We start from the raw sequence: 14,549 nt of genomic DNA, 5'->3' as shown, positions 1-14,549 counted from the left end.
ACGTAAACTGACTTCCGCACTCTAGTGTCCGCAAGGCATGTTGTTTCGTATTGTAATTCTGTCTGTTTTTCTTGTCTTCGGAGGGTCCAAAATTGCTCACACAGGTAAGATTGTAACAAAATATCATCATATCTTAGTACTACGTATGTGGATTGACACGACAATAGCCATAATAAGTGTTTTTGGTTAATGTATAACTGCCAAAAAGAGAGCTCATACTCATTGATGAAACGATCATTGATCTGGCATGCTTATATACGATGTACTAACTAAAATATTACAAAAACCTTCACAGCTTATATTTCCTTAATGTGTACTATAAAACTCCAATAATAAAGCAATCTTTCGTAGTATGTCTGCCTATTAATCTTAAATATATTTTTTGGATGTAAAATATGACGTCAATGAATATGTTAAAAAATGTTGTATATAAAATATTAAGAATTATTTTATCATTTACTTCGAAAAAAATAAAAATTTTATGTAGGTTAATTTTTAAAGTAAATTTAGAGGAAAAAATACTTGAAAATGGTAATTTGTATAGATAATTCTGATTTTATAAGCTGACTGATGTGGACTTGACCGAGGACTAAAAAACCCCAAAACTGAAACCCACTTCTTGGAAAAAGTGGAACACAGGAAGCCCAAGCTTCAAACCTGATGATTTTTTTTTTTTTTTTATTTCTTTCTGTTTGCTGTAGGAGCAAAAAGAAAATAATTTTAACTTGTGAATTAATATTCAAGACACATGCTATGTACAGTTATACAGAAATGTAATATAAAAAAGGGTTTAAACTTTATTTATTTAATTATTTTTATACTAAAAACACACATAGGGTGACAAGAAATCTACAGACTGCTTATATATTCTTTATTTTTTTCTGCATTTCTTCGTGTTTTTTTTTTTAAACGTTTTTCATTTTTCTCCAATTCATTCATTTTTTCATCCTTTCTTAGTTAATTTCTCGATGTACTTACAACGATATAATTGTGCAAGTTGAGGGATATGTTTTCCCATTTCAGACCATGTGTCATTCCCCATAGTACCTTATTTCTTTGTTTAGCATCAGCACACGAGAAAAGACATGAATATAGAAACAACTCAAACAAAAAATATTATTCTTAATAGAATTACATGAATGTGAAATGTGAAATGTAGACTATTTAACGTCATTGTGTATATCAAATAGCTAAAAATATACCTGTTTTCATGGCTGATGGCAAACAGATTATGAACATTTTAATTTGTTTACAATATTAAGACATTGTAAATAAATTTACTAATTCACTGTTTTGAACTTGTTGTACAAAGCAACAGTAAGTAAGGGGAGTCAGAACCATCAATTTTTTTTTTTTTTTTTTTGACGTTTCTGGTTTTTTAAATGTATTTTTGTTATTTTTATGTATATTTTTTATGTATATTTATTTATTTATTATTCTACTTTCATCCCTTTTGTGACATTTAAGAAAACCCTCCAGTTCCAGCTCAACCAGAGTGTTTGATCAAAGGACGACCTCAAACATGGCATATACTAACTCAACTACCAGAGGACAAGGATTCTAGGAATATTACCTATCAAGCACAATACTGCCACCCAAGTACAACGACCAAATTCTGCATTAGAAATGAATTATTTGAAACAGTCTGTACCTTCAACAAAACACGTAAGTAAATGTAATTCCAATATGTGAATCCAGAAAATATACATGCCCTATCATGGAGGAAATCGGAAATTCCCAGTGAGCGGCGAAGATCAGGGCCGGTTTGAAATTTTCACCACCATTAATAAGGGGCCACAGGGATATGTGCAATGGAAAGTTTTTAGTTGTTTTGGGGTGAACTTTTTTCTCTTATTCCTAGACAAAATAAAAATCATGTAACTCCTAAGACCCCCCAAGCCGTCCAGTTTCGGCTGTCCCTAGGCCAAGCTGACATGTAAAAAGATGTATAGGATTTAGCATTGATTTTTATTCATTTTTAATTAATTTATAGAAAATTCCATGATTGATTGCAAACATCACTGAGTTTCCCATTTGTATATTATCTGTATCAGAGTCAGGAAAAGAAACTAGATGTTAAATAATATATAATGTTGATGATGATGATGTTGTTGATGATGATGATGACAATGTTGATGATAATGTTGATGGTGATGGGAAACAGGGTGACAGGGTGACACGTTAGTTAATTCAATTAACAAATCAGTGCCACTAAATGAGAATGAGGCTACAATAATTTGAATTATTCGGTCATCCAACTCTAAGCAAAGTTTGATTAATTTACAAATACACCTTATAGGTCATTATAGTCAGATACTTTAAAACCCTAGCTGCAGCTTGACCCTGTGACCTCCTGTGAATTAACTGGGCCAGTGTTCAACCCAACCTAACTTTATTTCTTTACTTCTTAGACAGAATCAGGGATTCATTCTTTCAATGTGACATGACAGAAGTGGTATGGAGTTTGTATCCAAACCTAGTGGACTCACGTTTACGTCCTAAAGTACGTGGAAATACATTATGTACGGTTATCAGTGCAACTAATTACAATGGGACAAGATATGGCAAGCAGAAATGTTGCAGTGTCAGGATAAAAACTGGTAATAAAAGATCAAATATTACTTAAATCATGGTAAACCTTTAACGCTGATTGCACGTCAATAAGAAACAACCATATAAATCAGTATACATGATTTATAGGTTTATAGAAATGTTGATTTGTTTGGTCAGACAGTCAATCGGTCGATCGGACGGTCTTTCGGTCGTTTGTTCATTTGGTCGGTCGGTCAGTCTTTAGTCATTCTAGTGACTTTGCACAAATTGGGGAAGATCATTTGCAAAGACACTATCATGCGAAAGTCTTAATTATCTTTTACCCTTACTTTTTAGCCTGTACTGGAATTTTAAATCTTCAAGCAACACCTTCAGCAAAGCGTGAACTCAATATAACTTGGGAAACTCCAGCAGACATCAGCGATGGATGGAACAAAGTTCTTGTCTATGAAATTCGTTATACCGGAAACAGTGAAACTAAGGTACATCATAACTATGCTGAAATGGAATACACTCATTCATTGCAAAATTATTGGTTTCAAAAATGGAACATAGAAGCAGCTGAGACAGAAATAGAACGCATGCAGTGAAACCATGAAATAAAGACAAAATTGAGTGATATTGGCAACTATTAGTCACTAGATATATATATAGTTACTATATATATATTTGTTACCATCAACTTTGTTTTTATTTCATGGTTTTACTGCTCAGCATATGGCCTTTAGTACATGGGATTTATAGGAAGTTAATAGACCCTTTTCGAGTTCCAAATTACCGCTGTGTTTCTTGACTCATTTACTCAGGCTTTCTTTGTCTTGCATCAGTGTTTAAAGATTCACAAATACCAACTGTGAAGTGAAGAATGCACAACTCCAACAATACAAACACTTTGAAATTCGACGGACCTTGACTGAGACATTTTGAATATTCTACACAAAATCAAGGCTAAGCCTGAGTAAATGAGTATGTAATCAATAAACACAGGGGTAATTTGGAACTTGAAAAGGGTCTATTAGATATATCTAGTGATACAACTAGTGGAATATTCATGAATTGACTCACTGACAGAAAGCATGGAGTCTTTTATCACGTTTTATATATACTGTGTATTTCAAATGAAAACATCAGATTAAGGTACAATTTAATGTCATTTTCCAAAACCTTTTGGTCTCAGCGTCTATGTTCTATTCTTTAAATAGGATACATACAAATATAACAACTCATGTTGTTGGGTTCTAGATGGCATGTACATTTTTTTTCTAATGATAAAGCTTGATTATTTTGATTTCAATTTTCAGATTATCACTTTTGATCCCTTCACGGACAAACTAGACCATCATTCTCGGCAGCATAGTATTATCCTCAAGGGTCTTCCCCCTTATACTCAATACTCTGTTGAGGTTTCTTGTTACTATATATCGCCATCTGGTAATTTTGATTCGCAAGTGATGGCCCGAACATTACAAGAAGGTACTTTTTGTACTCTTTGTTCAATTATTATTAACTTTTCTTCTCTTAGGCCCCTATAACATTTTAATGATGACTGTCCTTTTTTGATTGACAGTAGATAAATTAGTCTAAATAAATCAGTCATAGGGCAATAGTTATGTTTATATGTAGGTGCTTAAAAAATGTAAGAACATTAGATTGTGCAAAATGCAGAATTTTTTCAAGCAGCATCTACCCCAAAATACTCCATTTTACAGTTCTGTTCGAGTGACCACGAATAATAGTTGCAACTCGTGGCTGCAGTTTCTGCGCATAGCAAAACTATACTTTTTAACATGCACGGAAACACCAGTCTCGGCTTGGAACTGAACTGTAAAATGGAGTATTACAACTTAGATGAAATGTGCTGAATATATGATACTACTGGGGCATATCATGTGAAATTGTTGTGAAAAATGTGCGAAAGGCATGTGAAAGTCTTTAGCATGTGAAAAATAATGTGAAAATGTGCATGTGAAATATTTTGAAGGATTTCACATGCAGGTGGAAAATGTTTCCATGATTGGGATCATATTACTGTATGCAATATGAAACTGTATTTAAAATGACTTTTGGACTTTCACATGTGAACAATACTTTCACAACTTATAACATGTGAAACTGCATTGAATGACTTTCAACAAATTTCACATGGATGTAAAAAATGCATTCATAACTTACAACATGTGAAACTGGATGTGAAATATCTGTCAACAAATTTCAAATGCAAGTGAAAAATGCTTTCACGACTTACATCATGTGAAACTGTAAAATATCTTATTTCATGTGAAACTGCATGTGAAATACCTTTGAACAAATTTTATATGCGAGTGAAAAATATGTTCACGACTTATATCATGTGATCATGATCATGAAACTGCGTGTGAAATACTTGCACGTGAAATCCTTTTTTCAATAGAGGGAGAAAAACCCACAAGAAAAACCCACAAGAAAAACCCTCAAAGTACAGGAGATAGCCAGCAACCAACTATATACTCACATACCACATTGAGCTTGGTGGGACTCTACCCCTGGTTGCATATTGGCTCACTGCTACACCACCTGTGCTACCCTGCTTAGGAATAAGATCCTGAAAAAATCCTGTGATTCTATGTGGGAAACTATTCTTGGTTTGCAATCAATCCCAAGAGAGCACAATAACAAAAGGGATGTCCGCCATATTGGAAGATATAACAAAAGAATCCATTGAAAAATCTTTTGTCAAATTCTTCCAACATGGCGGCTAATATGACGTCTATTGCAAACGAAGAATTAAGGCCGGTTTAGACGGTGCGATTTTCGCCTACAACTATCGTATATGACACGCTTATAATGTGTTTGGCTGATGTTACTGCTTTGAACTAAACTATACAATTTCCTTTATACCCTTTTTTCCGCTGACTCTTTGATTTTCACCCTATCTTTTGCAAGAGAACTAACCAAACCTTTATCCGCAATTTTGAATATGCGGGCTCACTTTATTATTGAACAGCGGATTTTTTCTTGGTCACATGACGAAAAGACGATCATTGATTGGCTGTTGGCGTTAGTAAGCAAAAAGGCGGGAAATCAAAGGTTTTTATGTAGTCCTAGGTGTGTGCAATATGCATGTCCTAGAAGATGTGCAATATGTCCTAGGTGATGTGCAATATGTCCTAGGAGATGTGCAATATGTCCTAGGTAATGTGCAATATGTCCTAGGTGATGTGCAATATGTCCTAGGTAATGTGCAATATGTCCTAGGTGATGTGCAATATGTCCTAGGAGATGTGCAATATGCATGTTCTAGGAGATGTGCAATATGTCCTAGGTGATGTGCAATATGTCCTAGGTGATGTGCAATATGTCCTAGGAGATGTGCAATATGTCCTAGGTGATGTGCAATATGTCCTAGGTGATGTGCAATATGTCCTAGGTAATGTGCAATATGTCCTTGGGTAATGTGAAATATGTCCTAGGTGATGTGCAATATGTCCTTGGGTAATGTGAAATATGTCCTAGGTGAAGTGCAATATGTCCTAGGTGATGTGCAATATGTCCTAGGTAATGTGCAATGTGTCCTAGGTAATGTGCAATATGTCCTTGGGTAATGTGAAATATGTCCTAGGTGATGTGCAATATGTCCTTGGGTAATGTGAAATATGTCCTAGGTGAAGTGCAATATGTCCTAGGTGATGTGCAATATGTCCTAGGTAATGTGCAATATGTCCTTGGGTAATGTGAAATATGTCCTAGGTGAAATGCAATATGTCCTAGGTAATGTGCAATATGTCCTTGGGTAATGTGCAATATGTCCTAGGTGATGTGCAATATGTCCTTGGGTAATGTGAAATATGTCCTAGGTGAAGTGCAATATGTCCTAGGTAATGTGCAATATGTCCTTGGGTAATGTGCAATATGTCCTAGGTGATGTGCAATATGTCCTAGGAGATGTGCAATATGTCCTAGGTGATGTGCAATATGTCCTAGGTGATGTGCAATATGTCCTAGGTGATGTGCAATATGTCCTAGGAGATGTGCAATATGTCCTAGGTAATGTGCAATTATAACCATGTTATGCATGCATTTTCCTTTTTCTTTTCTAGCTCCGTATAGTCCTCCTATAATCACAGGTATCCAGACGATGTCATCAAATAACACTATGAAGTCGGTTAAACTCAAGTGGAAGGTGCGTAAAAATCGCTTTTCTATCTTCTCATCCAGTCATATAAGTCGCTAGCTACATCTTCTAATTTGGCAGTAAGACACACAATAACTAGTACATTATGGTTCAATGTTTTCCCATTGAATTACGAACCAAGTCACAAGTGTACTCATTTGATTTGTTTGTATCATGTGCATGTCTTCTCAATGCGCAACCGTTTAACAAAGAAATGGTACTGTTGGAAATGACACATGGTCTGTAATAGGAAAATGGTCTATTGATGATGCTAGGTGGTTTGTTAGACGACACAATCGCTGTTAGGTAAAGACGACAACACGTATGTCAAAAAGTGTAATGAGTTAAATGAATTTATCATTTCTTTCTGTAGCATCCTCCCATAAGCAAGAGAAATGGGAACATTTCAAAATCAGTGGTTTCTTATCGGAATCAAAGAAATAATTCAAGTTCTTCCAGATCTTTTCCCCTTCATACTTACAATCTGACTATTCCTGGCCCTACGAGTGAAACTGTTATCGAAGGACTTGATATCAATCTTGATTATTTGGTGGCTGTTATGTCCTGTACTGTTGAATGCAGCGTGAAAAGCTCGGAGTATCAGATCAAGAGGGAACCAACTGGTAAATATATAACTACACTGTAAAAACTGACTAGTTGAAACAACCCTGAAAAAAAGTTATATCCAATTGAAACGGTTATTACCTACCATTTGCTATTGGTTGATAAAATGACCAACATCAATATGGTCGTTATTATAACCAGGGTTTTTTTTGGTAAAACAACCTACATACTTATCACAATTGGTTGATAGCATACCAATATCGATATGGTTGTTATCACCAGATTTATATTTTGTTGAAAATAGTGATTTAGTGGGATAGGGATTATATTAAAAAACAAAAAAAGATCACTGAAGCTGAACTTTTTCTTTTGTCTTTTTAATGTATTCCTTTCTCACTAAATTACTAATGTTCTGATACATGTATCGTATGACAACGTTCTTGCAAGCAGGTGTATTGGGATAAATATGTAGGCTAATGTTCTATTTTCGTATGACAACGTTCTTGCAAGTAGGTGTACATCTGCTAATGATTAGACATTCACCGTGGCTCGGATATCCAGGTTAATAGCGGCCCCGTCGACACGAGTGAAAAACGAACGTATATTTTCTCAGTCAAACTCTTCAAAATTCTTAGAAAACGTGCTAAAGTGCACGCATGCGCAAACGTTTTTCCCTGGTGTCGCGGCCCCGTCCCTAATCAACTAGAGGACGTTAAAAGAGGACCACTAGTTTATCAGCTGAATTACTATGAATGATTTATCGTCCTCTATAAACGAAGTTGATTTGGTTTGATTTTGGTTTTACTTTTCTTTCAACTGAATGGATTCTTACTTATATGCTTTAGGTCCGCTCCCATCCCCAAACGCCTCAACTGGAAGCCCTTTATCCACTGTTACTGTAACAATCTTAGTACTCGTAGCAGTTTTCGTGGCTGTACTTGCGTTGGTACTCGCTTATGCTATCTTACAACGCAGGAAGAGAAGGTATTTGTACATAGCCGATCAGACTTTGATTTTTGAATACATTTTAGGGTGGACTACTAGTCAGACACTTTCCTCTTTTTTCAAATATGCAAAAGATATCCATCCTTACAATACCAGGTACGCAGCAAAGCAAAACTTGCATAAATCACAAGTGCGTACCAATATAGGCAAGCAAATGACGGCTAATATGGCGATTGAACTCTGGGAACAAATTCCTAGCCACTTAAAAAATGTTAATGTATTTTCGTTTGCGAAAAAATTAAAAAGTTATTTACTTGCCGACCAATTACAGATAAAAATTTAGTTCTTCCTTAGATTTTCCTTTTTCTAAATATTCTATTTCTTTCTTCATATATGTTAATATATACCATACATGTCATTACTCTAATTGTGGATTAACAGTTTTATTGTTCAGTTAAATTGTAATTATTCTTTATGTACTTGGTTCTTCTTCAGTTTACTCCAATGTTAAATTTTAAATTGCTGGGGTCTAACTCGAAAACCTTATGGTTAATTTAGACCCCAGGCTCTGAATTATGTTCTTTTGACAATTATCTATTCTTTATTTTCTTAGTTGTTTTCTATAGTTGTTTTTCACATTTCATGTAAATTTTCTTGTATGAGCAAATAAAATTGTATTGTATTGTATTGTATTGTATTGTATTGTATTGTATTGTATTGTATTGTCAGAACCATTCAGAGCATATCGAAACGAATAGCAAGCGGGGATTGATGGTCTGCGGACGTTTTTAACGTGAAGAGGGAAAAAAAGTTAACCGGCTTGGAACTAAAGGATGATGAATGGTTCCGCTCCTCTTAGTTACCGTTGCTATGTCCGACAAGCTCAACACATTATCTAGAATATCTCAGAATTTAAGACTCTGATTGCGGAAAATTGATCAAATCGTTTCAATTACTGTCCTTAAAAGAAAATTGTCTCGTAATCCTCGTAGTACTCTTTAAAACATGTACAGATACTCTTTAGTTATCACTTGTGGGACAAGTTTTTAATTTCACTGGGAAAACTGCTGCAACGGTGATTGGTTCGCCATTAATTGAGGGTTAACCATGAATTCGGGCAAGGAGAAAGGTAAAAGATGACTTAGTCAAATATGCATATGTTTCTTATTCACAGGAGAAATCAGGTGCCCCGTGTTCCGTTACCAGAACCAGAAGACATACAGGTCAGTTAAACGGTTCGTCTGTCTGTCTGTCTGTCTAAGTGTCCTTTCGTCTGTTTGTCTGTCTGTCTGTTGGTCTGTTCGTTCGTCCGTCCGTCCGTCCGTCTTTTTTGGTCTTAAATGAAGAAATAGAAAGAGCGCGCACGTGCTGTGTGCAGTTATGAAGCATGTGGGGGTTGGCAGAACACGAGAGAAGCCAGGTTAGGACACTTCTCGAGTGTTCCGCCAATCCCAAGTGCTTTATAACTCCACACAGCAAGCAAGTTTTTTATTTCTTTTAGAAAAATACAAATTACAATAACCTTTATTTTAGATAGGACTGACGCAACTGAAAGTGCGCGCGTGTGCTGTGTGCTCTCATAAAGCCACGCGCTCCACGCGCTCTCAATCAATCAGGACGCGAGATTTATAACAGTTATCTCATAATCTGTTTTAATTAATAGCTCTTGTTATTTTTGTAGGTATCACACATTACTCCAGACAGTGAAATCAGTGACCATTTAGAAAGCTCTGAGTACGCATTCCCAGCGACTTTACTTACATCTGTGGAATCAGCCAATCACGAACGAGCATCTATGCTTCAGAACGAAAATGATGGAGGCGATACCAAGAACAATTTCTTGTTATTGTTGTAGGTATCACACGCTACTTCAGACAGTGAAGTCAGTGACCACTTAGGAAGTTCTGATTACGCATGCCCAGTGCCCGTACTTACATCTGTGGAATCAGCCAATCACGAGCGAGCATCAGTGCTTCAGAATGAAAATCATGGAGGCGATACCGAGAACAGAATTGCCAATATGGAAGAAATACCACTTAGTTAAAACTATTGATTTTAATAGGTAAAGAGATTTAAGGTTTTAGAAAATTATTCAAATTTGCTGGAGAAGAGAATTTAGAAAGGGAATTCGAAGTTGGTATTTTAAAAAAGAAGCTAATTAGTATAGGCAATAATGTTATGGGTTGGACCGCTCTCGGTACGAGCTACGGGATCTTTATTCCACTTTAATAATAATAATAATAATAATAATAATAATAATAATATTTAATGAGGATACTCCACTCATAAAAATGATTTTCAGGGAGGTCCTAAAATAAAAAATTTAAAAGATAAGTGAAAATAATTGACCGAATCGAGAACTCGGCCGCGAGCGCGCCGATATGTGGCCCAAGGCGTGGAAAAACGACCCGGCGCGACCTGGCGTGATTCACGAATTAGGAATCACGCCAGATCGCTCCGCCAACAACCCAAGCCCCACACCAGCGCGCGCGCGACCACAACGCCCCGGACTCTCTTCTTCTATACTCTATCTCTACTCTTCTTCTGACTAAAACTAATTACATGAGCTCTATTTATAATAATTTCATGACAGGTGTCATTCTACAATCAATATGATGTTATCGCTGAGTCCTGATTGGCTAATGGAAATAGTAAATTCCTAAGTGTGATATCTTATTAAAGAATAATACGAGTGAAAATCATAGAACTAAACATAGCTTAAACTAAAGATAATATGTGAATATATGGTAAATGTATAGAAAGGTCTACGAGGGATATTTATATCATAAGATTTAAAAGAATAGTGCCAAAATAACTAAGCAAAGGGGGAAAGAGTGTTTAGGGTGTAACCAGAGGTGTACATGCTAATGGGAGGAGCTAAGTGGTTTACTTGTAAATTCAAAGCATACCATCATCTAAACTTGTGCGTGATGGTAGCCTTACTGAAATCTTATATCGATATTTTCAATGACTAATTGATCGTTCTTTATCTTGTTTTCATACGATAAGAAATAGTAATTAGAAATCTGATGTCCAGCTTAGTCTGTAAGAACATTAATTTTCTCTCTCATAACAATAGACCCCTTGCATGTGACGTCAAAGCAGCTCGATCTGGGGGACAAAACAAAAGAACTCCAATCTCCTGAGAATTGGAACCTATCGTTGTGTTCCCAAGATTGAGCTGCATTCCAAAGTGCTGCAAGGGGTCTATAGCATGGTTTGTTCGTGCAAGCTAGAGTGAAGTCATTAAACCCTTCAAATAGAGATTAGACTAACACACTTTAGTAGACCCTAATTCCATTGTTTTCTTTCGTGTCTATTTGACTATTACACGTTGACTAATAATTTTTATTTCATGGGTTAAATGCCTTCCCTCTATTGTTTGTTTATAATATGAGCTAAGAAAATAAAGTGCAATTTCGATCAGGCATCCATTCGTTGAAGCTCATTACGAGATTCGTGGCGCCTGTTTCAATCATGTGACAAAAATTTAACTGACATTGCAATCAAAAGTTCTGAAAGTTCTGATAAATTATTTCCTATTCTAAAGAGACTAAAAGTACAAATATATTGTTTGAAATGGATTATCGTCGATCGATGTTACGACTTTAGGACAAAAAGAAAGTTAAACTGAGATGGATGTGTGTTTAACTTGCTGTTGCTGGAGTGTTCCAAGATCTGAAGGACGAGAAAAAGTAGAGAGTGGCTGTTTACTACTGGATAGGCTGGCCTAAAGGAGCACTCAGCTCGGGATCGCTAATATTACTCGTTCCCATCATTTTTTCGCACTTCGGCAAAAGAAAAAAGAAAAAACGCTAGTAGAGATTTTTAGATACTTTTTTCTCCCCGCAAACGGCAAACGTGGCCACGTTTTCATAGTTTTCCTGTATTTTACTTTACCTTTTACAAACCTTCTCACCAAAGACAAATATTCTTTTGTTTTTCTACTACTTGGACTTTTTTGCGGTTCTTTTTAAGCTATTCAAAATAATTTTTAAATGGTCAACTGACGTTTTACGTTTGCCGTGAACGTAAATCTAAAGCTCTCTAGTGTCTTATCAAGCTCTTCGCGCTGGTAAGTCAAAATATTCGCTTCAAATCCTTTAGTTCCCGCCATTTTTTGAAAATCAAAAACGGGCGTTGCCATGGCAATTTTGAAATCACACGTTTGAAAGCTTGAAATCACACTATTAAGAAGAAATCACTCCTCTCAGCCAATCGAGTTGCAGAATTTTCTTAGGTCATATGATAGCACGTCACAGTTAGTTCACACTCAACACAGGGTGACCGCGGAATGTTTTAAGGAACAAGACTCCAATAGCGCAGGGCAACCGTGACGTCATAAAAACGAAGACAAAGGCGAAATTCGGACAAACAAACTTACAACTTTACTTTCAGCAGATAATTTTCACAGCCGATCGCAGTTGATCTTAGTTTACATTATTGTAACTTTATTATTGTAACTTTAAGTAAAAATAATAAAATCGGTTCGTATAATCCTCGTAGCGGTTAAACAGAATGCAATGTTTTTCCGAATCTTTAAGCTATTTTTAGGATCAGTGCGCTGCGCTATAAAGCAAAGCCTGATCGAACGGCAGAATCTTCAATATAAAGTCTCGCTCAACGTTTCCAGAGGTCTACAAGTGACCTAGACCAGTTTTAGGTAAATTACTTTTATTGGGGGAGGGAGAAAGGGGATCGGATTAGCAGTATTTTAGCAGTATCATACACTCCTATTAAGTCAACAAGGAAAAGCTTTAATTTCGTCAAAATAAAATGTTTGGCCCTCTAAACAAGTCGAATTTTTTACTGATGACTCCCCCCACTGACGCCCCAGCCCTCCCCCCCTAATAAAATGTACCTTTCTTGAGCATATTTTAAGCTTTCTACCAAAGTGGACATATAGACCCCCTGAAGCAGATTGGAATACAGCCCAATTTGAAGGGCAAAACAAAGGTTTCCAATTCTCAAGAGATTGAAATTATTTTGAATTGAGCTGCTTTGAAGTCACGTTCAAGGAGTCTATTGTATAAAAGCCTACATTTTTATTTTGTATATATTAAAGTTAAAAAATCGAGAAAAGAAAAAAACACTAGTAAATAATTTGATAAAAGGAAAAAGGAACGATTTCATACTGAATAAGGCCTGTGATAAGAATTGAGATTTTGTAATGCCTTAGAACCACAATTTTTTTTGTTTTTTTTTCGCGCTGCCACGCACGCAACACAGATGCCCCATGGAGCTCTAGTGTCGTTCTGTTTCTCGATCTTTTACTCTCGTACTCTATCGTTTAATCTTAAGATGATACAAGAAAGGGAGACTAGTAGGTCCAGTTATTACAAATAAGTAATTAAAAAATGAAAAATAAAATATTTAGTTTTCAAAACGTAATTGGTCTTCAATAGACGCTTCCAAACTATTAAGAACAACTACTCATAGTTAGGCTGCATTCATAATGTATGGGGAGGGGGGGGGGGGGCGGTGAAATTGAGGGGGAATCGGGATAATTTTGGTAGGAAAAAGGGGGGATCGGCAATTTTTTATCAGAAAAAATGGGGGGGATGCACAATTTTTGGAAGAAACTACAAGCCTTGCTTAGGGGGATCGTATTTTTTTTTTGCATGACTTTAAGGGGGGGGAGGGTGTTAAGAATTATTCTGGACATTTCAAATTTTCACCTCTCCCCCCCCCCCCCCTCCCCTCTGCCATACATTATGAATGCAGCCTTAACATGAACAGCTGAAACTATGAACAGATGAGACAGAACTTTATATTCTTTTTTCTTTAGAATTGAAAATAAAACATAAGTTGAAATACTGCCTGATGAAATAAGCCGTTAGACAAAGCAAGAGGGCTTAAGCAGCGGGAAGGGGTGCCGGCATCATTTCAAAAAAAGGCGTTGTTTAGGGTTGTTTCCATAGTAACAAAACTGTTGTTACGCTTATATTGTGAGCCTAGTTGTGCGCGAATGAAAATCGCATTAACGTTTTTAATAATTATAAGCTGCCTACGTAGGAGGGTACATTGTCCTCTAACTTTAATAATTCTTTGGACGGAATTGAATCCCACTTTAACAAAATTATACTTGGCGATTTCAACATTGATTATTCAAGTAAAAAGAAAAGAAATGTAAATCAGTCAGATAGACGAAAACTCAAGGGAATAGTAGACCTTCACGATCTTAAACAAATAATTGACTCTCCAACACGCATCACTGAAAATTCTGAAAGTCAAATTGATTTAATATTCACTGACAATGCTCACAAAATTGTTGATTCTGGAGTAAAGGATTTTGGTATCAGTGATCACTCAATGGTGCATTGTGTTTTCAAAAGTG

General features: G+C 36.0%; 1 protein-coding gene across 2 annotated transcripts; it reads left to right on the top strand.

The window, feature by feature from the left end:
- Window positions 1-3: 3 nt before the first annotated feature.
- On the top strand, window positions 4-11,761 carry LOC116305021 (uncharacterized). 2 transcript variants are annotated; one of them, XM_031714839.2, is made up of 10 exons: window positions 4-104; window positions 1,468-1,665; window positions 2,412-2,600; window positions 2,890-3,035; window positions 3,855-4,026; window positions 6,630-6,712; window positions 7,077-7,326; window positions 8,113-8,251; window positions 9,387-9,435; window positions 10,068-11,761. In XM_031714839.2, exons 1-10 carry the CDS (start codon window positions 38-40, stop codon window positions 10,254-10,256), a joined length of 1,482 nt encoding a protein of 493 aa, XP_031570699.2. In that variant the 5' UTR covers window positions 4-37; the 3' UTR covers window positions 10,257-11,761. The 2 variants fall into 2 exon arrangements, with proteins under 2 accessions (XP_031570699.2, XP_031570700.2); XM_031714840.2 differs by having other exon boundaries at window positions 9,894-10,211.
- Window positions 11,762-14,549: the final 2,788 nt, after the last annotated feature.

This window comes from Actinia tenebrosa, unplaced genomic scaffold (assembly GCF_029948245.1).
Source record: "Actinia tenebrosa isolate PJP-AT-01 unplaced genomic scaffold, QUT_ActTen_1.0 PGA_scaffold16__25_contigs__length_10494907, whole genome shotgun sequence".
NCBI lineage: Eukaryota > Metazoa > Cnidaria > Anthozoa > Actiniaria > Actiniidae > Actinia > Actinia tenebrosa.
The sequence above is the reverse complement of the archived record's forward strand: the minus strand, read 5'-3'. Positions and strand labels throughout refer to the sequence as shown.